General features: G+C 47.7%; 1 protein-coding gene across 3 annotated transcripts in view; it reads right to left on the bottom strand.

The window, feature by feature from the left end:
• The window catches only part of GLDN (gliomedin), a 66874-nt gene that overhangs the window by 5752 nt on the left and 36951 nt on the right, over positions 1-24171 (bottom strand). For all 3 annotated transcript variants that reach the window (XM_003827835.5, XM_034938752.3, XM_057299951.2), the window contains exons 3-9: positions 18897-18914; positions 18452-18559; positions 7250-7396; positions 4652-4780; positions 1978-2061; positions 1755-1880; positions 510-660 (exon numbers count right to left, since the gene is read on the bottom strand). In XM_003827835.5, the coding sequence (XP_003827883.3) occupies positions 510-660; positions 1755-1880; positions 1978-2061; positions 4652-4780; positions 7250-7396; positions 18452-18559; positions 18897-18914 (763 nt within the window). The remainder of the gene's footprint in view (positions 1-509; positions 661-1754; positions 1881-1977; positions 2062-4651; positions 4781-7249; positions 7397-18451; positions 18560-18896; positions 18915-24171) is intronic.

Below are 24171 nucleotides of genomic sequence, written 5' to 3'. Positions count from 1 at the left end.
ATGGGAGAGCAGAGGGCGGCCTGGGAGGACTCCATCAGGATGACAGACTGATCTGAAGGCAGAGACGCTTGACTAGGGGTTCATTCCCCAGTCTTCAATGATCTCAGCTGTGACACGAAATTCCCCACACCCAAAGTTTTCCAAAACAAAACTTTATCAGGGAGCAGCAGCACGTTCCACCAGGGGGAGCTATGAGTTCGGGCTGCTTCTCTCTCAGAGGATGGGGAAGCTGTGGCCGTCACCACTCCAGGTCTACTTCTCCCTGGCTCTGACCTTCCTTGGGCTGTCCAGACCAGCAACAAATGCAGACCCCAGGCAGGGGCTGGGCCATGGGGCTCACTAACATATCCTGTGATTCATTCAGTCGACAAACCCTGATTGACCTCAGTGTGTCAGCCCTAGGGACACAAAGATGATGAAAACACAGTCCCTACCCCTAATTGCTCACAAAAGCACCACAGCACAGGTGCTGCCTGAGAGGCGTGAGAAGGTGCTGTGGTGCGACTTACCTCACTAGGGTATTAGAACCCCCTTTGTGGTAGTAGAGAGAGTTGTTGTAAACAACGTGCCCACAGCCATGGAAATAATATGGAAGGTGGATGAACATGTAACTGCCATTCAGAAGTGAGGGCTGATCCTTGAATTCCTTAACCATGATGCCTGTAGGAGGGAAGCCAGGGAGAGGCTGTTACCTACCTCCAGCAATCACAGCTTGGGAGGGAGTCCTTGGGAGGAATTTCAAAGGCGGGAAGTTGAGAGCGAAATGTTCCCTAAGGTTCCTTGTCCAGTGTGAAGAGTCTAAGACTCCCAAGCTCAAAGTCCAATTCTCCATATGGATTTCTGAAATGTCTTTCAAATGTGGTAGGCATTGAACTGGCCTGGCTCCTCCTGGGAGAACTATGTATCACCCTCTCCCACCCCACTCTATACTGTTTATCAAACTCTCTATGAGAGTGGCATAGGCCTTCAACAGGAATAGCAGATACTTGGAGCTTGGGCAATCACCTCTTGCCTCCTCCCACCTCTTCTTGCACTGTGCAGCAGCCACTGCTAATGAACAATATTACTTTCTTTTTGAGTCCCCAAATCCTGGTAATCTGGGCAGTTATTACCAGGTTCCCAATTGAATAACTGGCCTTGATGAAATAAAGAACTGATTTCTTCTCAGCTATTTCTCCAACCAGTGATTATGGCCAGACCCCTCCTTTAATGAGGCCACTGTTACTACCACTAGCAATTCCTGACCACATCTCTTTGGGACAGTACAACTAGGGACCTGCTCAGATACAGTGTAACTGCAAGGTGGAACTTCACCTTCTCCCTGGGCTCTCTGTCCAACAGGTGGCTGGGAAAGATGGCCAAAAGTACTCTTCTGGGAGGGCGGCAACCTTAGAGAAAGATGGATGGTGTACAAGGATTTCATCTCTGACATTTTTTTCCCATTATGGTTTGGAGGTTTATGAGGCCTGCAGTCATAATGCTATTTGTTTCCTTCTGGATACTTGTCCTAAAACAGGCGATATCTGGGTTACCCTCCTCATGCCCCTGTGACCTGAACTTCAAGGCTTGCCACCAGTATGTTCAAAGGAAGAAAGTTTTCTGCCCACTTATTGGTCTTTGTAAAATAAAGAGACATTTATTACACCAGCTACCGGGGATTTCAGACACACACAAATGGAATACGCCCAAAGGTAGGCAACAGATGAAAAATACAGTTACCACACAGATATGGGTCATAGGCCGAGTGCAAGTACCTGAAAAATGCTCTGTCACCCAAATCCGGTCATCACTCTTGTTAGCAGACTCTCTTATCCAAGTCCCAAATGTCTCTGTCACTTTCAGTACTTGCACTGGGTTTCCAATGGAAGTGATCATGGATTCTGCCAAAAGAGGAGAAAAGAAAGTCACTTACCTGCCAATTATGACTTGAAGGTATTCAATTTCTGAATTTCAAGACAGGATGCTTTGTTTCTATACCTGCTTGTGGGGAATGGTGTTCACTGGCTTTCTCATCAGCTTTTCCAACCAAGGTATCATCATTTGGTATGGCACAAGTCTCACCTAAAATGACAACAATAATCATCAGAGCAGATACGGTTGGCATAGTTAGATTTGTTGGACTTTATAGCTGCTGCTCTTCCCCACCTCATTCCAGACTCTAGTCTCATAAACATCCCTTGCAATAGATCACCAGATTCCTTGGTTGCTTGCTTTTAAGCAACTCCAAATCATAGCCTTCTAAATTCTTCGCCCTGCTTGTTGAGTTCCCAGGAAGCTTTTCAGGAGTACAGTTGCTAAGATAATACAATCCCAAAAGGATGTCAGTAAAAGCAACAAAGTGGCCTGAGCCAGCCTGTTCAAGGCCTCAGCAATTTGGGGAAATGAGAGGCTTGCTGATGCCTTCCTGGCCTGTCTGGCAGGTGGCATCACTATCATGATTGCATTGTTCTGGAAGGATTTTCATTTTCAGGGAAGCTGGTGGAAGCTGTGAAGTAGCCCCAGAGAATGGGGTGGTCCACTTTATGCAGCATCTTCCTGGGAGAGGCATCAGGCAGGGAAACACAGATTTAGAGGAAGAAGTAATCTAGATTCCATCCAGCCCAGAGACATGGGAGTCCCCTCATGACCATTTCCCCACTGTCTCTGTCTAAGGGCCTAGAGAAACACAGGTCCTTGACAGGGTCCTGGTTCAATTTGGCTTGAGGCTACAGCTGAGCTGTGACTCATCCTCCTCGGGTTATCAGTGTCCTCCTTAATGAATGGGCTGAATTTAGACCTTTGGTGAAGAGGTGCCTTAGGGCAGCAGAAGCAAACCTGAGGGAGAGGAGGGAGGAGGATGAATGTGGCCAGGATGAAGAGGACAGGACATGGACTGAACCTCAGGCCCACTCAAATCCTGAGGGGTTCAAATCACCTTGTGGTTGCTTGATGGAAATCTTGAGGGTAATCTGAAGGGCTCCTTTATCAGTAAAATAAGGGAGCCCGACTCTCCATGATCTCTAAGCTTCCTTCTAGCTGGATAAGCCTGTGTTTCCCTGAAGTCCTTCTGTCACCTGATGAGAGTGGTGTCGGGGATCTGTTACAACTTCCCATGGGCAACCCTGCTGCCCCTGGAGTTTCAACTGGGGTTTCCACTTAGGGAACTACAGGGTATTAAAGATGTGGAGTTGGAGCAGGAGAGAGGGCCAAGTTCAGATGCAAATGCTTGGCAACCAAAGACTCATTTCTAGGAGGCAGAATGGAAGATAATGCCTTTCATTTAAAGCCATTTTCCTTGCTCTGCATCCAGCCCCTGCCGATCCAGCCCCCTGGTAGATTAGGCTAAGCCCAGGAGACTGCTTCTCCAGACAAGGGCTGTCACTGGCTGGCAGAGCCTGTGGCAAATTAGAATTCTGCAAAAGCTCGGGTCAGAGCCCCCTTCTCTCAGGGGAGGTCTCGCTCAGTTCATTCTTCAAGGGAAGCTGAGCAAAGGGCTGATGCTAATGGCTGGGGAGGCACTGCACAGCAGCCCAGCAGAGGAGCAGCTCTGCCGTGGTCTCACATTGCAGAATTATAATCAGGCTCCACTGAGTTGGGGAGGGGGATGGTGCCATCTTCGAAAGCACAGATTCGCCCATTTTGACAGCTGACCGTGTGCCCCCAAACGTCTTCCAGAAAGAACAGTGCACCAAACAGAACTCAAGACTGTTTAGGAAAATGACAGCAATGGCCACAGCAAGGCTGAGAAATTCCAGTGAGGATCCTCCTTATGAGTGCCATTGAGGAGATGGCCGCAAGTGGCCCTCCTCATAGTTTCAGTTAGATGACAGATCCTAGGTCACCCCTTTGGGAGAGAAGTCCTAGCATCACCCTAGAAGTATTTTCCATTAATAAAATCCTTGATTTCCAGTTAGCTTTCAACCCTGTGGCCACTGTGCCACAAATTGGCTAAAGAACAAGTCCACCAGAGGTCAAGTATTCCTTGCTCTTGGTTGGCTTGACCTTGGGTCAGGTCTCAAAGTGTGAATTTCTATCTAAATGGAAGATGCCCTGAGAGCTGGGACTTTACAGTTAGGCAGAGCTGGGTTTGAATCCTAGCTCTGCCACTTACTCCTGGAGGGACCTTGGGCAAGTTCCTTAGCTCTTTGGGGTATCAGTTTTATTATCTGTAAGTTGGACACAATAATGATTTCAATATCATAGGATTGTTGTGAGAATTAAATAAGCACATAGCCCTGTGCCTGGCTTAATGTAGCACTGTTGTTACTATTCGTGAGGACCTAACCAATCCAAATTTCCCCTTCATCTCCTGAGCATCATTCAAGCTTCTCATTTCTCAAGAGTGCAAAACCTTAGCAGCTTAGCTTTCCAGACTGTTTCAGGGGGGAGGGATGGTGGACAGAACAAGGAGGAGGACAGGTCTGCTGGTAAATGAAGGAAGCAGGAGGAGGGAAGGGGAGTGGGAGGCCTAATTCTAAAACTGTCCCTGGTCCTCAGCCCTGGGGCAGACTACAAAGACCTCTTGTGAGAAGTTTGCAAGCAGGGAACTTTCATTTTGGACAAAACCCTCCTCCCTCTATTAAAACAAATCTGGTCACAGAGCCTGGGGAGCAGACCAAGAGTTTGGAATAATTGACAGAAGAGGTGGGCCCCGTAGGGGAGAGGTGGTGACCTGGGCACTGGCCGTTGAACATGTTTGGCTGCCGAGGGCCTTTGGCTCTTCTGCTTCCAGGGGGCCCTGGAGGACCTGGAGGGCCTGGGGGCCCAGGTGGACCGGGTGGGCCTTGGTCACCTTTGGCACCTGGAGAGAGAGAGAGAGAAAGGGAGAGAAGGAGGGAAGAGGGGGAAGGGGAGAGAGGGACAGAGAAGGGGAGAGAAGAAGAGAGAAAGGAGAGAGGGAAGGAAAGGGGAGGGAGGAAGAGAGAAAGGGAGGGAGGAAGAGAAGAAGGGAGAGAGGGTGGGAAGAAGGGAAGAGAGTAGTCAGCTAAGGTCTCTTTAGCTGCCTCCTCACAGCCAGACCTTTTCAGTCTCTCTACAAGTGGACAAGTGGGGCCACAGAAGCTGGAGGCAGCTCTCTGTCCACCAGGAAGGGGCAGAGATCTGCAGGCAGAGCAGATGTGGCCCAACCTCCTACGCCCTCTCCACTCTCCTCCAGGGGACACCCTCTGCTCTGACCTGGTCTTTTCAATTGGGGTTCATAAGGGATGGTGGTTTTCTGAAGGGTTTGTCATCACCCCTCACTTGGTCAGCAGCGTGGAGGAACATGGTGCTCTGGATGTGTAGATTTCCTATGTAACAGAAGTGTAATAAAATTTTATATTTTTCAAATACATTTATGTATATTACCCTGTCAAAACACGTCTTAAATTATACATGTTTTGCATAGCAACATCTGCTGTTAATGAAACAAAATGTACTAAACCCAGTTCAATCTTTCCTTGATACGTGGGTCTAAGCACAGTGCCTGGTAAACAACAGGCACTCAATCAAGTCTGAATGGATGGATAGATGGTTGGATGGGCAACTGATTCAGGGTCATTATTCTGAACATTTAGCATCATCCTAGCTTCCTGAGGACAGATAAGTCTTCCTCATTTCCAGCTACTAGCAAAGTCTCTGATTCAGAAATGGTGTTCTCTGGTATTTGATAAATCTTTACTGACTACATAGTTATATTCACATGTTATATTTTTATCATATAGGTGATCTCCAAAGTACTGTGCTTTAAAAATTCTTCTGCCTCCTGCTCCTCCATGAGAGTCAGCTGTCACCTGCTCTTTCCTCTGTGCTATTGTCTTTGTGGCTTTCTGCCCCTTACCCTCTTCTCCCACAAACACTAACTGTCTGCTTTTCCCCTGAGCTGGAAAAGCAGCCACTGTATTTGTAGGGGAAATGCCCCTGATGGCAATAACTGAAGTGTATCCTTAGAATGATCCTGGATGGCAGATGCATCTGAATGTCTGCTCAGAGCTAGGGAATCTGGGAGTTGCCAACCCAGAGCTTTGTTCTTTGTTTTGAGGAACATCTGAGCCCCTGGCCCATCCCACGGAACAGGGGCCGTGCAGGCAATTAGGGCCCTGAGTTTTGGGTTAAGTTAAGGTTGCCAGGTGGAGGTGGTTAAGGGGAGGGGGCTGATGTGGTGTGGATATCCCACCCAAATCTCATGTTGAATTGTAATCCCCAGTGTTGGAGGTGGGGTCTGTGGGAGGTGTTTGGATCATGGAGGCAGAGCCCTCATGAATGGCTTGGGTCATCTCCTTGGTAATAAGTGAGTTATTGCGAGATTCGGTCATTTAAAAGTGTGTGGCACTTCACACCCCACTCTTGCTCTCTCTCTCTCACTCCTACTCTCGCCATGTGATGTACCTGCCCCCCCTTCACCTTCTGCCATGATTACAAGTTTCCTGAGGCCTCTCCAGAAGCTGAGCAGATGACAGCATCGTGCCTCTTGTACAGCCTACAGAACTATGAGCCAATTAAACCTTTTTTTAAATATATAAATTACCCAGTCTCAGGTAATTTATAGTAATGTGAGAACAGACTAGTACAGGTGTTAAGCGAAAATGCCAGGTAAATTGCATGCTGTTTGCAAGTGGCTGCTCAGTCCACTGCCCCTGGGCTGCACGTAAGAGAGTTAGCTCATCTAGCCCAAGGCCCCTGGGCTGTTTTTGTCCTAAGGTGGTTCTCCTGTCCAGCCTGCCACCACTGGACTCTCTCCTCTGTATGAAGCCCCCAGTAAAGCCCCATGTCACATTTGCTGGCCCTGGGTCTCTTCTTTGGCTCTTGAATCTGTTGCCATCCCTACTGAGGTTGACCAGGGCTTGGCACAACAATATTTTGCCCCAATTCTATGTAAAAAGGCCATTAGGATCAGGGTCTGAGGATGGCTCAACCTCATCAGTGAAGCAAACGCTTGTGCTTCCTGTCAGTTGTCCTCTGAGGTGTTGTAAGTTGCCTGCTTACTTGTCTTATTCTGGATTGTGCTGGATTTCAATATATCTTGGAAAAGAAATATTGAAATTGGGTCATGGCTTTTAGACCCAATTACCTGAACCACTTATACTTAGATCCCAGATCTGGTCTTGCCACATGGAGTAACATGCTCATGTTTCTCCTCTTTGAAAGCATAGAACTCCAAAACATGCTGCAAAACAGATGGCCACATAAGGCCATAAAGGAGAGAAGACACAGGAGCAGCCCTGGTGTTGGAAGCCAGGCAGTTCTCTGGGCGCACAAGCCCTCAAAGAGAGCCACAACGTACCCCTCTTACCTGCCAGGAGCACGTCGTTGGACACATCTCCTTTGTCACCCTTTTCTCCCTTCTGCCCTGGTGGGCCCTCATTTCCCTGCAGGCCCAGTTCACCATGGTCTCCCTTTTCTCCCCTTTCCCCTGGATTTCCTGCAGCTCCAGGTATCCCTGACCAAAAAAACAAAAGACATATTAGCCTATGGTGCGAAAAGTTCTGGCACACCACTTTATATTATTGTGCTTTGTGCTTTCCAGGGAAGCAGTTTTATATACCAAACACACAGCATTTCATAACCATTTTAGAGCAGCAGTGTGACCATACGTTCATTAAAGAACAGCATTTCCAGGTGGCTCTGCTGGATTATTTATTTATTTATTTATTTATTGAGATGGACTCTGGCTCTGTCACCCAGGCTGGTGTGCAGTAGTGCGATCTCGGCTCACTGCAACCTCTGCCTCCCTGGTTCAAGCAATTCTCCTGCCTCAGCCTCCGGAGTAGCTGGGATTATAGGCATGAGCCACCACACCCATCTAATTTTTGTATTTTAAATAGAGACAGGGTTTCGCCATGTTGATCAGACTGGTCTTGAACTCCTGACCTCAGGTGATCCGCCTGCCTCAGCCTCCCAAAGTGCTGGAATTACAGGTGTGAGCCACTGCTCCCGGCCTGCTGGATTATTTTTAGAGAAATTTGGCTGAGTCAACAGGTTGGAGAGAGGAGTGAACCACAAGAGGGGGCGATGACAGCAACAGTGGAAAGAAGGTAAGGAAGGCCTAATGAGAAGTCTGCAACCATGATGCCGAGAGGTGTGTGTCTGCTGCCATAATAGTGAGTGTTAAATACATTATTTAGTTTATTCCTCACAACATATTGGAGTGGTAGGCTAGGCAGTCATCCTTACTCTCATTTTATAGATATTGAAACTAAGGCCTACAGTGGTTATAACAGATGCTGCCAAGTCAGAGAGCAAAGCACCTCTGATTCCATCTCCAATGCCCTTTTCTGTGACATTCCAATGCAAAATACTTTCAATCACAATAGCAAAACAGGTAAAGTTGCTTTAAGACTACCATTAATAGGGATGGTGAACAAAAGGTAGTGGGTGAAATTTCTGCCTCTGTTCACAGGGAGCTATGACTACAGAAATTGCTGTCCTCCGCACATTGCTAGAAAACAGTCAAGGTCTAAGTAACAGCTTGTGTCAGCCTTGGACCCTGAGCAGTGAAAGCACCCTTGGATTGTCCCAGTTCACTGCTGGGAGGTAGTTCCCAGTGGCACAGGGAGAAGGATCTCAAATAGCCTGTCAATCTCACTAAGTTGAGGGGTCAAAAATCAGAGTTTGGGGAGAAGGAGATGGCTAGAATTTGCAAGATAGAAGAGCAGAGAGGAGACAGCTGCGTGAAAGAGCCCTGCAGATCTGCAGAGGGCTCCCTTGAACCTGTGACTGAAGGATGACTTCTACACATGAGGGAATTCCAGAGGGCTGGGAAAGGAATTCACAGACTGTTCGCTATAGAATTCTCAGGGCTCACACAGGAAAAAGTTCTCATTCCCACGGCCACCATGGGGAAATCTCATCAAATACTGAAATACTGGGTAGAGTCCTTGAAAAAGTCTAGTTTTAGTAGTGGGGCTAAATTAGCCCCAGGTTAAAGGCTGCGGTGGACCCATCATTACAAAGTTTCAACACAAGTTTCTAAAGGATGAAACCTATCTGCCAGTGATTTAACTGCCTGACTCTGTGCCTGCTGAGAGTCCAAAATTTGAATCATTCTGTTCATGTAACTCAGCATATTAGCAATTTAACCAAGAAAAATTATATGATCATCTCAATGATATAGAAAAGGCATTTGATACAATTTAGCACCCATTCTTAATTTGTCAACAAACTAGGAATAGAAGAGAACTTCCTCAGTCTGGAAAAGGACATCTACAAAAAAACCTACAGCTAACATCATCCTTAATGGTGAAAGACTGAATTTTTTCTCCCTAATATCAGAAACAAGATAAGGGTATCTAACCCTATCACTTTTATTTAACATTCTACTGGAGGTCCTAGCCAGTGCAATAATGCAAGGAAAAATAACTAAAAGGCATACAGATTGGAAAGGATGAAGACCATTTGCAGATGTCATGATTGTTTATGTAGAAAATCTCAAGGAATCTATAAAAAGGCTACTAGAACTCTTGAGTATACAGTTATACAGCGTCCTTGAGAGGGGAAGTTATTTCCAATACGGTACAAAGCTATTGCCAGATATGGATCAATTAACATGATACCCTATCTCAGAGAATATGTGCTCATTTTAACAACAGCCCCTTGGAGATATTGCTCAACAGAGGTATTGCCTAAGTGGCAGAGATTTCAGTGATGGGGAAGTTAGCATGTCACAATACCCCACAGTTCATACCCAAATGCCCTGCATTGCTATCAGATTAATTATTCCCTAAAACAGTGGTTCCCAACCTTTTTGGCACCAGGGACTAGTTTTGTGGAAGACAATTTTTCCATAGACCGGGGTGTGGGGAGGGATGGTTTGGGGATGATTCAAATGCATTGCATTTATTGTGAATTTTATTTCTATTATTACATTGTAATATATAACAAAATAATTATACAACTCACCATAATGTAGAATCACTGGGAGCCCTGAGCTTGTTTTCATGCAACTAGACAGTCCCATCTGGGGGTGATGGGAGACAGTGACAGATCATCAGGCAGTAGATTCTCAATAGGGTTTGCACTCCTATGAGAATCTAATGCTGCTGCTGATCTGAAGGGAGCTCAGGCGGTAATGTGAGCACTGGAGAGTGGCTGTAAATACAGATGAAGCTTTGCTCAATCATCTGCCGCTCACCTCCTGCTGTACGGCCCAGTTCCTAACAGGTCATGGACCGATATGGGTCTGGGGGCTGGGGACCCCTACCCTAAAACATAAACCTGGAGCTCTTAGCACCTTTCATTTACCCCAGAGGAGTAATAAATATTCAAAATGGTTTCTGCTCTTCCACATTCATGTTCATATTCCATATTCAAGGAACTGTCTGCAGACTATTCTAAGGAAGACAGCAGTGCATGGAAAAGCCTCAAAGTGTCGATCACTGTTAGAAGAAAACTGTAGTGAACAAAAAAATTTGCTAGATTTCAACCAACCAATAAAAAAAACCTTAGTGAAAACTATGAAATTCAGCTACAGTTGGGAATCAGAAGCCCCAGGGTCCTCACCACTACCAGTGGTAAGCTTGGGTGGCGGCTGCCCGTCCAGTGGAACTGGGGGAGCACAGTAGAAGAGGATGTGAAGAGGAGCAGGGGGCCCCTCCACTGTCAGCACTGGCTGTGCCATGGATTCAGTGATATGGGGGTCAAATCATGCCTCTTTGAGGGGTCATGGCTTGTAATACCTCCCTCACAATAGCACCAAAATCCCATTGCATTGACTCCTCCGGGCCCTCAGTCATCAGGCCATCTGGGTGGAAAGTGGTTCACTCACTTGAGAAGAGCCCTTCTGCCAGGCCCTCTTTGTGAGAAGACATTCTTTTGTCCGTGTTTTAAATAGGCAATTTGGCACATTATCTGAAGGAGACAAAAAACGAGGGCATTGCCATAGAGTCCAGCCTGCACAGTGCACCAAGTGTAACTGACACCTTCGAAAGGTCTCACATGACCCAGTTTTAGCAGTGCTCAGGGAAAGGGTATCTGCTGGTTCCTGCAAGGATATCTTTTTCAGGCATTTATTCTAGTCACAAACAGCCTTCTGCATCATCATCTTATTTCCCCTTCCTTTCTTTTCTTTCTTCCTCTTATGTCTTTTATTTTCTTTCTCGGAAAGGCCATATGTGAAACAGGGAAATGTTCCTGCTGCGTGGCAGCTGTTGTAATGCGCCCCCCACAGGGTCAGGTATTTAACACTATTCAAGGCCTTTGCTTGAGGCTGTAGTTTTACTGTAGTTGGGAAATGCATGATCATTTTATGGCTTTCATTAAGAAAGGGTTGGGGGACATTTTGTCTGCATAGAGTCTGCCTTTGCCCTCTTGTCCACCATAGTGCTGACAAAGCATCCCCTCGTGTTTGTCAGTAAAATTGCCCTGGCTGTGCTTTTGCCGTGATATGTCAGAAATTAAATATCACCTAGTGATTCACCATCAGGAACCTGTGTGTGGCATTTTCTACCCTGCCCTGTCCCAGGGAAGGTCAGGGATGCTAGCCGTGCACAGTGACACTATGACACTATGTGATCTGGACCCATGGCTGGCTTTGAGTCGGCACATTCTGCCAGAGAAGAAAGGCCGGACTCTGCCTGTGTAACCTGTGCTAGGAGTGGCTCTCTACTGTTTTTCTCTGGTGTCGCCCACTCAAAACAAACAGTTTCATCAGCATTTGAGTTTGGAGTTGTGTGATATCTCGGGGTTGAGGTCAGCTCTCATCTTCACAACATGGGGTGAGGGAGGATGTTTTATTTTCAGCAGTATCATTTGTTGCTAAGGCGGGGGAAAGGGGCCAGAGAGTGTCACACAAAACCCAGTCCTGAGACACAAATATGGAGGAGGGCTTTCATTTCTGTTTTTATAAGAATTTCACTTTTAGAGAAGATACTGCAGCATTAACTCTTAAGTGAGAAAATGAGAGGCAGCTGGAAGGAAAGAAACTGCTTGCTTTTGAGGCAATGGAACATCAGACTTCATAGAAGATGCTGGTTGCACAATTGACATTTAGGTCTCTTTCAGTTCTGACTCTTCTCTTCAGATCTAAGTTAGTGTTTCCAAATGAATACAGAACACTTCCACTTAGATTTCCTTTTGGTCTAAAATAAAGTTTCTCCTTCCCGACTTTTGAAAACAACAACAATAATAGCTAACACCAGTATAGCACTTACAATGTGTCAAGCCCTCTTCTAAGCACTTTATATACATTAACTCATTTAATCTTCCTAATAACATTATGAGGTTAATACTATTATTGTCCCCATTTTGCAAATGAGGAAATTGTGGCACAAAGTGATAACTTGCCCAGGGGCATACAGCTAGTAAGCGGAAGAGCCGAGACACAAACCATCTGGCTCCAGCTCTGGCTCTGAGCTATTCCACTAACATTCTTAGCTTTTCTAAGGTCAGAACCTGAGAAGCTTTGATGTTTCAGTCTCCTGGAAGCAACCGTTAGGCTACAGAGCTTAAACTCTGGCTTCATCAGGGTGGTCTTATAATGGCTCCTGGTTGCCTCCTACATATGTGGAGCTGAACCCCCTGACCTTACTTTGAAGGCCATTACCCTCTAGTCCTAGCCCAATCTAGCCAGGGTCCCCACTAGTACCCAGGGGTAGCCTCATAACCTGTGAGCCTAGGCCTTTCTGTTCTCTCCCTGCGGTTAATGCTGCTGCAGTTACCGTCTCTAAAAATCAAATTCTCATAAAAAACAGAAATGAAAGCCCTCCTTATTCGTGTCTTGGGACTGGGCCCCGTTCCCCCGCCTTTCCCACCGCTCCTCTACTTATCTCCAAAGTGCTGATCACTCTTCTCTCTCGTCCTTTATGCTTAGTTCTGCTGCACAATCCATCCTCTGCAAATAGGATCCTCTGCACAGTGTCCTATTTGCTCATCTTCTGCACAGGGAAGTTTGGCTTTTTCTTCTGGCAGTATTGCCTCCTATGAAGTATAGAGCAGTCTTCCAACCAGAATAAATAGTTACTGAGTACCTGCTGTTGCACGATATATCTTGTCTTTCAACTGGATTGTAAGCCCTTATATACAGACACAATGTTCTAGTCTTCTCATTCATTCATTCATGCATGCATTCATTAATTAATTCTCATTCATCAATTATTTATTGGGCCTTAGCTGGGCCCTAGCTAAGAGATGTCATGAATAATAAAATCTATAATACATAGTCCCTGCCTTCATTGACCAACACTATAGTGGAGTATTTAAAACCAGAAACCATATTAGAGTTGTCATAACCCAACCTCTTCTGGCTACAGATGAGGAGGTCAAGGCCTCATCTTGGAGTGACTTGCCCAGGGCCTCAGGGCCAGTAAGGGATACAGGCAAGAGCTACTAGAACTCCTTTCACCGTTCCCCTCTGCCTTGAAGACAGGGAATGAGAGGGACAAAAATCAACTGTCTCTGACTGGCAGGTTATACTCATTGAACTGTGTGTTCTCAACAATGTCCTGCAGGCCTCTCTGAAAGGCTGGAACCCTCCCAGCCCTCCCAGGAAGACTCAGCCTTGGAGCTCAGATTGGAGGGTGTCTGAAGCCCTATATTCTCAATCATTAACTGCACCAGCGCTCGGGGCCCAGGCTTCTTTCCTGCTTGCTCTTGCTCTTCGGCACCTCCAATAACCCTGCTCTCACAACAGGGCCCAAGTCCCTTGAGCATGGAAATTGAGTGTCACTGTGGTTAAGAGCAGGGGTCCAGAAGTCAGAGAAACCTGGATTCAAGTCCTGCCTCCTCCACTTATTAGCTTTTGACATTAGACAAGTTATATCCAGTCATTCAACAATGAATTTATTGAGCTCCTTGGCTGTGTGTTCCAGGCACTGAAGGTAGGAACTAAGCAAGACAGACATGGCCAAGCCCTCACAGGCCTCACATTCTGCTTGGGGAGTCAGCCCATCAGCACAACAGCAAATAGTCCCTATGGGGTAATTTCAGGGAGGGATATTTCGATTGATTGCGCTTGGGGAGTCAGACCACTAGCACAACAGCGAATAATCACCAGGGGGTGATTTCAGGGAGGGATCAATATTTTGATTGATTCCACTTGGGAGGTCACACCATTAGCGCAATAGCAAATAATCACCATGGGTCGATTTCAGGGAAAGATCGATATTTTGATTGATCCCACTTGGGGAGTCAGACCGTCAGTACAACAACAAATAATCACCATGGGGTGATTTCAGGAAGGGGTCAATATTTCAAAAGAGCAGGGGATGTGACAGAGTAGGTGAGACAGGGGCTAGACACAGAGGCCAAGGATGATCTTGTATACGAGGTGACATCTGAGCTAAGACCTGCTCAGGAAGACAGGGGAAGTCAGGAAGAGGGCATTCTGGGCAGTGGGCACAGGCCACTATGTCCTAGTCCCACCCCAGTCTACTCTGGGTCCCTAGCAGTACTCGTGCAAAGGTCCTGGGGCAAGGGTGAGCTTGGCCTGTTTGAGAAAGAGAGAAGTATCTTCATCTGGAAAAAATATGGCTAACAAAAGTATTCATGTCCTTGGGTTGTTCTGAGGACTAGATGAGCTCAGTGTACGGAGACCTTAGTGGAGTGTCCGGCAGTAAATTCTGGCTGTGTATTATGGTTCCAAAGGTTGTTGCTAGAGGGCACACCCCGCCCTAACTGGGTCCCTAACTCTATAGAACACAGGCTTTTTTCCTTTTCTTGGAAACAACACTTGTTCCCTTTTTGTGGAATGCACTCCCACACCTCTCCTATGCCACCCCTGCCTGGCAAACCATGAATGATCCTTTAACTCTCAGTTTAAATGACAGCCCTTCCTTCTCCACAGTCACAGCAATGGCCTGGAAGGTTGCATACCCACGTGAGGACCTGCAGTGCCATCCTGGGAGCTGGCTGCTCATCCAAAAGCTCTGGAAAGGCCTAGGGCCAGCCTCCAACCTCGCCTGGCTGTGTGACCCCACCCTCTGTGTGCGCCAGGCCCTCCCTTCTCATCTGGCCAAAGCTGTTACCTCTCTGCCCTCCCTCTCTATCACTGTACCTCAGAGCACCTCGTTCTTCCCTTCAAACATACATCTCATGTTGAGATGGTAGGTGGATATGGCTGTTGACTGTGGATGTTGGCCTCTCCACCAAAGATGGAAAGTTCTAGAATAGTGCCTGTGTCTTTTGTAGTTCCCCAATAGCACTCGACATCTGCTGAATAAGTATTTGTTGATGAATGTCCCCACCCTCTCCTGGTGCTCGTCTTGCTGCTCAGTCCCCTCCTCAGTCTCCTTTGCTGACTCATCCCCTTCTACTTTGTCACCTGAGGTTGGAGCTTCTCAGGGCTGAAACCCAGCCCCTCCTCTCCTGCCAAGCTCCCTCCCTAAGTGACTTCACCCCTGCCCACATTCCCAGGTGCCTCAATGACTCCCTGATATATACATCTCACCCCAGGCCTCTTTTGACTACAGACCTGTTTTCCAAGGCCACTGACCCACCTCCTCCTGTATACTTCAGGGCATCTGAAACTCAGCACATCCCATGCGGAGTCCACGATTGTCCCTTTAGATCTGAGTTGAGTGCGGGGCTCCCCACCTCAGGCAGGAGCAGCTCACCCATCCATCCAGTCGAGCATGACAGCAACCGTAGGGTCAGTCTTGATGCCTACCTGACCCCCAACTCCCTGTATCCACTGTCCACTGGGAACTGCTGGCTTCGCCCCTAAATATCACTTATCCCTGTGAGTCTTTCCGCCCCCGCCCGCTGTCCCCCGCCTACGGAGGCCGTCTCCCTGCCTCTACTCTGGCTCATTCGCCTGCCGGTTCCAGTGCGCTCTCCATGCAGCAGCCACAGCAGCATTTAGAGAAGCAGATCTGATCCCATCACTCTCTCCCACTTGACGGCCCTCTGGGGCTTCTCATGGCCCTCAGAAGGAACCCTGTTGCCCTCAGTGGCCCTGCTGCCTCTGGTCCCTCCTCCCTATCCCTTTCCTGCAAGTGCTGGGTATGAAGGGAATCTGTCCCAGGGCTCAGGAGTGGGTGAGGAGGGAAAGTGCGGCCTCGGGGCCTCAGCAGTGTGAACAGGACAATGTGGCTCTCGCTCTGCAGCCTGAGCTGGCCCATGAAGTGAGCGATCCCATCGAGCTGGGCTCTTCAGATAGCCTTTGGTGGTTAGTCTCCCACTTCCCCTGGCCTGGGACAATGAACTCCTCGTGGGGGCCTCGGGGACTCAACTTCCACTCTCAGTATGAGTGGAGGCTTCGCGGTCTAATGCTGCTGACCTCCGCAAGCCTTACTCTCTGGGAGATTGCTGTAGAGAAGGGTGTCTTTGCTGCAGTTCCTATGAGATCTCCCAGAAACCAAGGATTGGGGTCACCCTCCAGTGACAAACAGAATCCAACACCTTCTCCCTTCTCTGCTGCTGTCCTCTGCTCCAGCCTCTTCCCTTCCCTCCTATAGCCTCTCAGCACAGCTGTCAGGCCATCCTCTCATCCATATGTCAGGCATAGCACTGTTCCACTTCACATCCTCCCCGTTTATCTCTGAGTACAAATCACAGTTCTTAAAATGCCCAGGGCTGACCTGATTTGGCCTGGTTACCTCTCTGATCTCAACTAGGCTAGGTTAGCCACTCATCCCTTCTGTCCAGCTGCCCTGGCTTCCTTGCTGATCCTTAAACTGTCCAGGTACCCTGGTGGCTTACACACTCTGCCCAGAGCCCTCTGCCCCAGAAACCCTGAGACCCTCTTTTACCTCCTCTTGGTATTTGCTCAAAGGTCCCTTCTGAGGGAGGTCTTACTTGGCCTCCCAATCTAAATGTACCACCTCTAACCCCACATAAATTTCCCACCCCTTTCTATGATATTTTTTCTCCTCAGCATTTATCACCATGGAACAGACCATATATTCTATTTATTTATCTTATTTATTATCCGTCTCTCCCAGCTAGGATGTAAGCCTCGTGAAGGTGGAGGAGGGGGGCTTATTTCTGAATCTCCAGCATCTAGAACGGTACCTGCCACACAAATATGTGCTCCATAAACGAATGCACTTTTTCTTTTCTGCACTCCCTGGGTTGCAGGCTGCATGCGAAGCACGTCCTCAAGGCCAGGGATCTGTCTCAAGCCTTTTTGAAAACCACCCCTTTCCTACGTGCCCCACACCCAGCTCTAGCAGGGTGCCCTCCTGCCCCTGAGCCTGCCCTCCTCATGCCCATTGCCGAGGCCTCAGGACTGAATCACATTTTTGGAGTCTTCCCAGGATAAGCCAATAGGCATCATTATTCTACAGCGATGCTCATGTATAATTATAATTATTATCCTATATGAACGATCCATTGCTGCTGTGTAATTCCAATGGTAATTACTGGCCTTCTGAGGATTGAGCTGGCTTGGACGGTGTGTGCCCATTTTCTCTGAAGCTGCCCTCTGGAACACAAACAGGCACTGCCAAGTGTCAGAGGTGCTCGACAATTTTTCCCTCTCCACTGGCCCTTACTTCAGTTGCTAATGAGAATAAGAGTGGAGGTGACCAAAGGAGTAATTGCTGTCTGGAAGAATTTTCTACCATTTCTTCTCGTCCAGGGCCAGTCCAAGTGAGTTTGGGTAGCAGAGCCAAGAGGTTGAAAATAAGATGGTGCAGTGGAGTCTCCGGCTGAAAACAACCTCCCTCTGCCCTCAGCAGTGGCTTTGACGGGTGGCTGAGAGCCAGGCCTTCGTAGGAGCCTCCTGAGTAGTTTCTTACCCTCTGTCTTTGAGCTCCCACCACAGCATGTGCCAGCTTTCTTCAGGTGGATCTGCCCTGACCCCGGCTCCCCAGGACTGGTGCTCAGAGCCCTTCAGAATCTTCCCCTTTGTGCCCCAGACTCCTGCCAGGCCCTGCACCAGCCCCTGATTCTTACTGCTCCCTGAGCACATCTCATGCCTTGGTGCTTCTGGGCCTTTTCTCCAGTGGTGATGGCCTGCTCATAACAGGGCAAAGGAAGCTCCTCCGAGATGCCAGCCATATCTTCATAGTTATCCTGTAGCCCCTGAAGAGGAGACCCTTTGACCTGAGTGCTGGCCGCAGGGAGGCCAGGATGCTGCCTTTCCACTCAAGCAGTTTGAGCTATTCCTCTAGCCAAGAAATGACTTACCAGGGGCCAACATCAGTTCATTGATTTTCAACCAAACACAGATTCGCTGGGCAGGAGGAGGCAATAGAGGGCAAGGCAGGAGCTGAGCCTCGAAAGAGCATGCACCAGCACCAGCTGTCACACGGCCCACAGAATGCCCCTCCCAGGGCTGTGGGCTCCTGCTCCTTCCACCTCCCATCTGCAGCAGAAGGGTGGGAGTCAGTTCCCAGGAGACGGCTTCTCCAGTTTGAAATAAACATCTGTCAAGGTGGGACCAAGAAGTATACCCTTGGTATCCCAGAACACAATAGCTTCTAGGTAAGAGTTAAACCGGCCTTAAACTGTGCAGAGATGAAACACCTTACCCCTGCTGCACACAGTTTTAGTCAACCCAAATGCAATCATGGAGATAAATAACAGGGAAATTAATTAGAAGAGTTGCCAAAAATACCCATTTTTCCTCTTTTTCCATTTGCTCCTTTTTCTCCTTTTGGGCCCTGAGGACCAGGCTGTCCATCCAATCCATTGTGTCCTGGCAACCCGCCGGCTCCCGGAGGTCCTGCATCAAAACACAGAAACAGGGACATTAACCAAAAAAAAAAAAAAAAAAAAAATTATTCACTGAAGTTACTGTCATTTCCTTTACCAGTGAAACTGAGCAGGCATCAATTCCTTTTCCACATCCTTTCCTACTTCTTTCCTTCCTTCTCTGGCTGAAGCAGTGCCAAGTGGGGGGATGGTGATGGCAGAGCCTCAGGTGAGGGGCACAAAGAAGGAGACACACAGCCAGGACTGCCTCCAGGCTCTTGCCCTCCCCACATCTGTCCCATCAGGGAGATCCTAGGGTCTGGCCACCCACAGCCTCCCCTTGAACTAGAAAATCCATGGGCTCTTACCTGGTGGTCCAGAAGGTCCTACAACAGAAAAAAAATTTAGTTGAGAAACCACGGGTGGAAGAAAGAGAAACCAGCACCGAACCCAGAAAACAAAGAGCACCCCATGACCTTCAAATCTCCTAATTATCTACTGACCCTAAGCAATGGATTCGACACCTTGTATTTAGAACTCGTTATATTTGGCCAAAAGACCCTTTAAAGCAATTCAACAAAGACCCATTTGCCAATCAAACCACTTTTGCTTGTTTCAATGAACCAAGATTAATTTCTGAGCTGTCCTCACTGTAGATTGATAAATTAGTCATCTCTCAAGCAGTCAACCTAATAAATGGAGGGCCAGTAACAATGCTGGTGGCCATGAGTGCAGCCCTAGCATGGGGGTTAGCAAATGATGTTGCTGTCATTGTGGGGCTGAGATTTGGCCGTCCCAGGAGTTCTCCAAGTGCTGTAATCTAGCTAGCTTCTCTCATCTGAGCCACTGGGGGGAGTCGGGAGTGAAAGCTGGCTGGCTAGATTTCTCTTTTGTTACATGAAATAGCCTGAGAAAAATTGAGAGCCCAGATCAGGTAACAAATACCTTCCTTAGCATGTAATTACCCAAGGATCTAAGGGGTTCACATGAATTTTGCTCCCACAAATAGGGGTGTCTTATTGTCGACTATTCTATTTGAGTACTCAGACAAGCTAATGAGGTTGTAACATGAGCACTTGAGTTCCTTTTGTTTCTTTTCTTTTCTTTTTTTTTTTTTTTTTTTTGGAGACAGAGTCTCGCTCTGTCGCCCAGGCTGGAGTGCAGTGGCACCATCTCGGCTCACTGCAAGCTCCGCCTCCTGGGTTCATGCCATTCTCCTGCCTCAGCCTCCCGAGTAGCTGGGACTACAGGCACCCGCCACCACGACCGGCTAATATTTTTTTTTTTATGTATTTTTAGTAGAGACAGGGTTTCACTGTGTTAGCCAAGATGGCCTCGATCTCCTGAACTCGTGATCTGCCCGCCTCTTTAGACCACATATAATGATTACCAATATTGGAATGGCGAGGTCTTTCCATAAATCTAAGCCTGTGACCATTCACAAAACAAGCATTGCTAAGCAGTTATTATGTGCATCAAACTCCACCAAGAAATCTTGGTGCCTGTATCCTGTTGTGTTCACAGTCTACGTGGGAAAGATGGACGCTTTGAAACCATAATGCAGTATGAGAGAGCTACAGTGAAGTCTCCACTCCCATACCCCTGACAAGGGGTACTGGGGAAGTGTGGGCATGCAGTGGTCTGAGAAGGCATCTCAAGAAGATGATCCTGGAGCCACGACATTGAAGAAACGGGGCTTAAGATGGCAGCAGATGAGGTCTGGCATTCCATGAAGGGGCCACCAGGAGTAAAGGTACAGAGGTGGGGACTTATAAGATTCAGGGTGGGAGGAAGTTAGAGGACTGGCCAAGTGTGTAGAGATGAGGCTGAAGAAGGACCTGGGTATGGTGGGTGGCAGAAGCACTTGAATGTCAAACCAGGAGGTGTAGATGGTATCTGTGAGGCAGGAGGGAGCCATGGGAGGTTCTTAGGCAGGGGGATGATGCTGTGAAAGCAGTGCGGGTTTGATAGCCTCTTTGTAGTTGGTAGATGGATAGAACTAGGTGCAACAAGACGAGAGAGACAGTGACACAGAGACAGGAAGAGAGACATGGAGGATGGGCATTGCAGAAAAAAAAAAAAAACCCTAGGGGATCTTTGTAGCTGTCAACTCAGTGACAAGCTTGTGGATAAATGAGCTGACTGTAGAATTGTAGAGAAAGCTAGACATTCAAGAGGTATTTCAGCAGAATGAGCAAGAATCCACATCTGATTGGGTAGGAGGCAAAGGAGGAGGACTTTCAGATAACAGGGGGCCTGCAATACAGATGGATAGAGGCTATTTTGACAGGCGTGGGGACTTTTGGGAGAAATAGGTGTTTGAGGATATGCTTTCAATACATAACAGTCCCACTCTGGGCAAAAATGGCTGGCTAAAATGGTACCACATTCTCTAGGGTCAGTACAGCCTGTGTCTCCATGACTTTACCACCAGATGGCGAACACGTACTGGGAAGGGGGTGAGGTGGCCAGTTAACAGAGGTCAGAGGAAATCAATTAATCATCGTTCGCGACGACAGAGGGAGCCAAATTCGGATATAGAGACTGGTGGAAGGAATAATTTGACTGTAAGACACAAGACTTGCCTGTACACAGTAGGTTTCAAAAGTTCTCATGACAATCTGATAACCACGTCCATGCATCAGTACTGTTGGTGAGAGCTCCCGGCTGAAGCTGTATATTCAGGACACGTTAGCCGTGGCCAAGGCTCTCACTGTGGTGATTAGATTAGGGTGTCCTGCAAGAGTTCCACTGATGCCCTATGGATAGAGTTCCTCTCATATGAATCCACAGAATCGCCTGCAATGCCTAGTAAATGCAGATACCCAGGCCCCATCTGGGGTTCCTAATTCAGTTTGGATTTAGAGTGAGGCCCAATAATCTGCATTTTTATCCGAGCATCATGGATGACTGGAATGGAGGTGGTCATGGGCCCTCTGATGTGGTGTGAAATTTTTCTGGGAAAAGAATCAGTCACCATCAGCAGATCCTTAGAGGGGTTCTTGACCCTAAAAAGGTCCGGAGCTGCTAGTCTTAAGGCAAGAGTAAAAAGTCTAGGCTAGAATTGGGGATGGAAGAGCGGGAGGCTCTGGGGAGAGGCAAGTGAGAGAAGAGGCACCAGGAAAGAGAGAGTTGTCAGAAGACACTTGGAGGAGGAAATCCAGCAGGTCTAATTCCCCGCAGCTAGATGAGGAGAGAATTTCAGAAGAGAAAGGAAGACAGCCCCAGAGAGCTCAGCAGTCCGGGCAGACATAAAATGTGCTGAGGCATAGGGAGCTATGGTGATGGCGGGATGTCCTCCTGTCCTCTCAGAATGCCAGCCTGGCTCTCCAGGGGCCTGACATCTGGAAGAGCTCCCACATGTGTCAAATAATGTCAAATGCCATGATATGTGCCAACTGGGTGTTTAGAAAACTGTTTCTCAGCTCCTGACCCTTCTCCCTTTCTTGAATAGCACATCCTCAAGGAATATGTGCAGACATCCATGATCATGCTAATAGTGCATGCAGGGCTGGTGTCCTGGGCCTGCCACCCATGCAGGTGCATAGGGTTTCACCTCACAAGGGGGCTTCAGGTGTGGGCTTAATGCTCTGCAGTCACCATCTAGAAATTCCCAGTGATCTTGTCTTTGAATTTGTGTAAGTGAAGTCCAATGGGTCAATAAAGTATGCACAGGGGGCTTGGTGGGGTCCCAACTCCCACCACCTTCCTAGGAACTGCCACCTGCTCCCTTGCCCCATGATGTGTCCTCTGTACTCCTTGCCCCATCAGTAACTTCTGCCACCTTCCACTCTGGTAGGGGCTGGGGCACAAGTGCAGGAAAGGTGGGGCTGAGTGGTGCCCTGCGTGCCTGAGTCACAGGGAAGGATCCCTGGTGCCTGTGTCACAGGGAAGGATCCCTGGTGCCTGTGAGGGTCTGTACTTGCCCCATAAGTATTCTATGCTTCATGGAGTATGACATTAGGTAGCAGATAAAAACTCACACCAAAACAGGTCAAGACTGTGGAAGAAAGAAGAAAGCCTTTTTCCTGCTTCTTTTGGACAAGAAACCCTGCATTTTCATTTTGCACTGGGCCCTGCAAATTATGTAGCTCATGCTAACTCTACCCATCCCACACTCCTAACCAGAATCGATTAAAATTGGGTGGATGCTTGATAAGAGCTGAGCCACTTAGATATTTTTTCCCTTGAAATCTAAAATTGGCTCACAATGCCCCAGTTATGTAAACTTGAGGTCTGTGATGGCCATGAACACCAAAAACAAATCAGTCTGCAGAGAGAAGTGCCAGTTCCAGTCAATTAGTGCTGGCTTTCTGGAACAGCAGAAAAGAATGCTATGAGGCTGTGCTCAGCAGCATTGATCCGTGATTGATATTTGCCTAGGCATAGAATAAGAGACTAGAGACATGTGTCATAACTGGATTAGGGTCACTTGGCTGCAAGGAGAATGTGTAGTGCTTCTGCCCCAATACGCAGTTCAGTAACATGATGATTTAGATATTTTCTAACAGATACACATGAAGAGGATGCAGTGAGTGAAGAATAACCCAATAACATGGCTTCTTCAAGACACCTGCTCTCCCAGAAGATATGCTTCTGGGTCCCCAAGGAAATCTGGGCTCCAGAGTAAGATGCATTCAGAAAAGCATGTGTTGTTTGACAAACTCTGTACTAGCAAAATAACTAATTACTCTAACTAGGGGATTACCCTCACGATCCACCTGAGATGTTAAAGGTTGCACAGAATCACATAGCATCTGTCCTGACTGCCGTAGCAGCAACAGCTGGGCAAGGAAGAGGAATGGGAGCCAGGTTACCTGGTCACAGCTGGACTAGCCTCAAGTTATGAGTGCCTGCTTTTTCAAAGATGAATCCAGTGGGAAGCTAAACCTTGTTCCCAGTCCCCAAGCCCAGGTTCTGCTCTGGCACATCTTCCTGCCAGGCATCCTCTTAGGGCTCGAGACCAATGCTCTGTGTCCACCCTCTGAAGCTACTCAGTTCATTCCTGGGTCCTGTCACTCACCTTCCTGCCCACTACCCTGCCCCCAATCCAGGCCTCGTGGTCTATCCCAAAGGATCCTCTCACTTTGCAACTTGTACTTTTCACATCTAATTTTAATTGAAGAACTTTCTGTGCAAAAGGAGGCCCAATTTCAAGCTGGCATGAAAGGAGAAGGTGCTGTCTTTTGAAAAGCACTTCGAAGTGCTAAAGAAAAACCTACTCAACCCACTTCCAGTGCAGACGTCGTTCCGCACTCTCTGCCAATCTCTCCTAAGTGGTCTCAATAGCTCCGTCCCATGCATTCACTGTACAGCCTGGCTCTCAGGTCTATATTAAAAAAATCAAAAAGGAAGAGGCTTTTCCTGTGCCTCTCAACAGGCTTTTGTGCCTGTAATTCCATCCATCCATTTCTCTAGCACTCATTACTGTCGCATGTAACTCTGAAAAAGGACTTCAAGAGATGGAAGAAAGATGCTTAAGCTACAAGAGTTTCAGAATAAAGGACCAAGCTGTTCTGAAGATCTTTAATTTTCAGTGAGGGCCGGAATATGACTTGAGTTATTCAATTAGCATTTCCCAAGAAGTCACAGGATTATAGTTTTTCTCTCTGAGGCCAAAATAAGTGAAAGAGAGTCAGACTT

Source organism: Pan paniscus, chromosome 16 (assembly GCF_029289425.2).
Source record: "Pan paniscus chromosome 16, NHGRI_mPanPan1-v2.0_pri, whole genome shotgun sequence".
Taxonomy (NCBI): Eukaryota; Metazoa; Chordata; class Mammalia; order Primates; family Hominidae; genus Pan; species Pan paniscus.
This window is presented reverse-complemented; position numbering and strand designations above follow the sequence as displayed.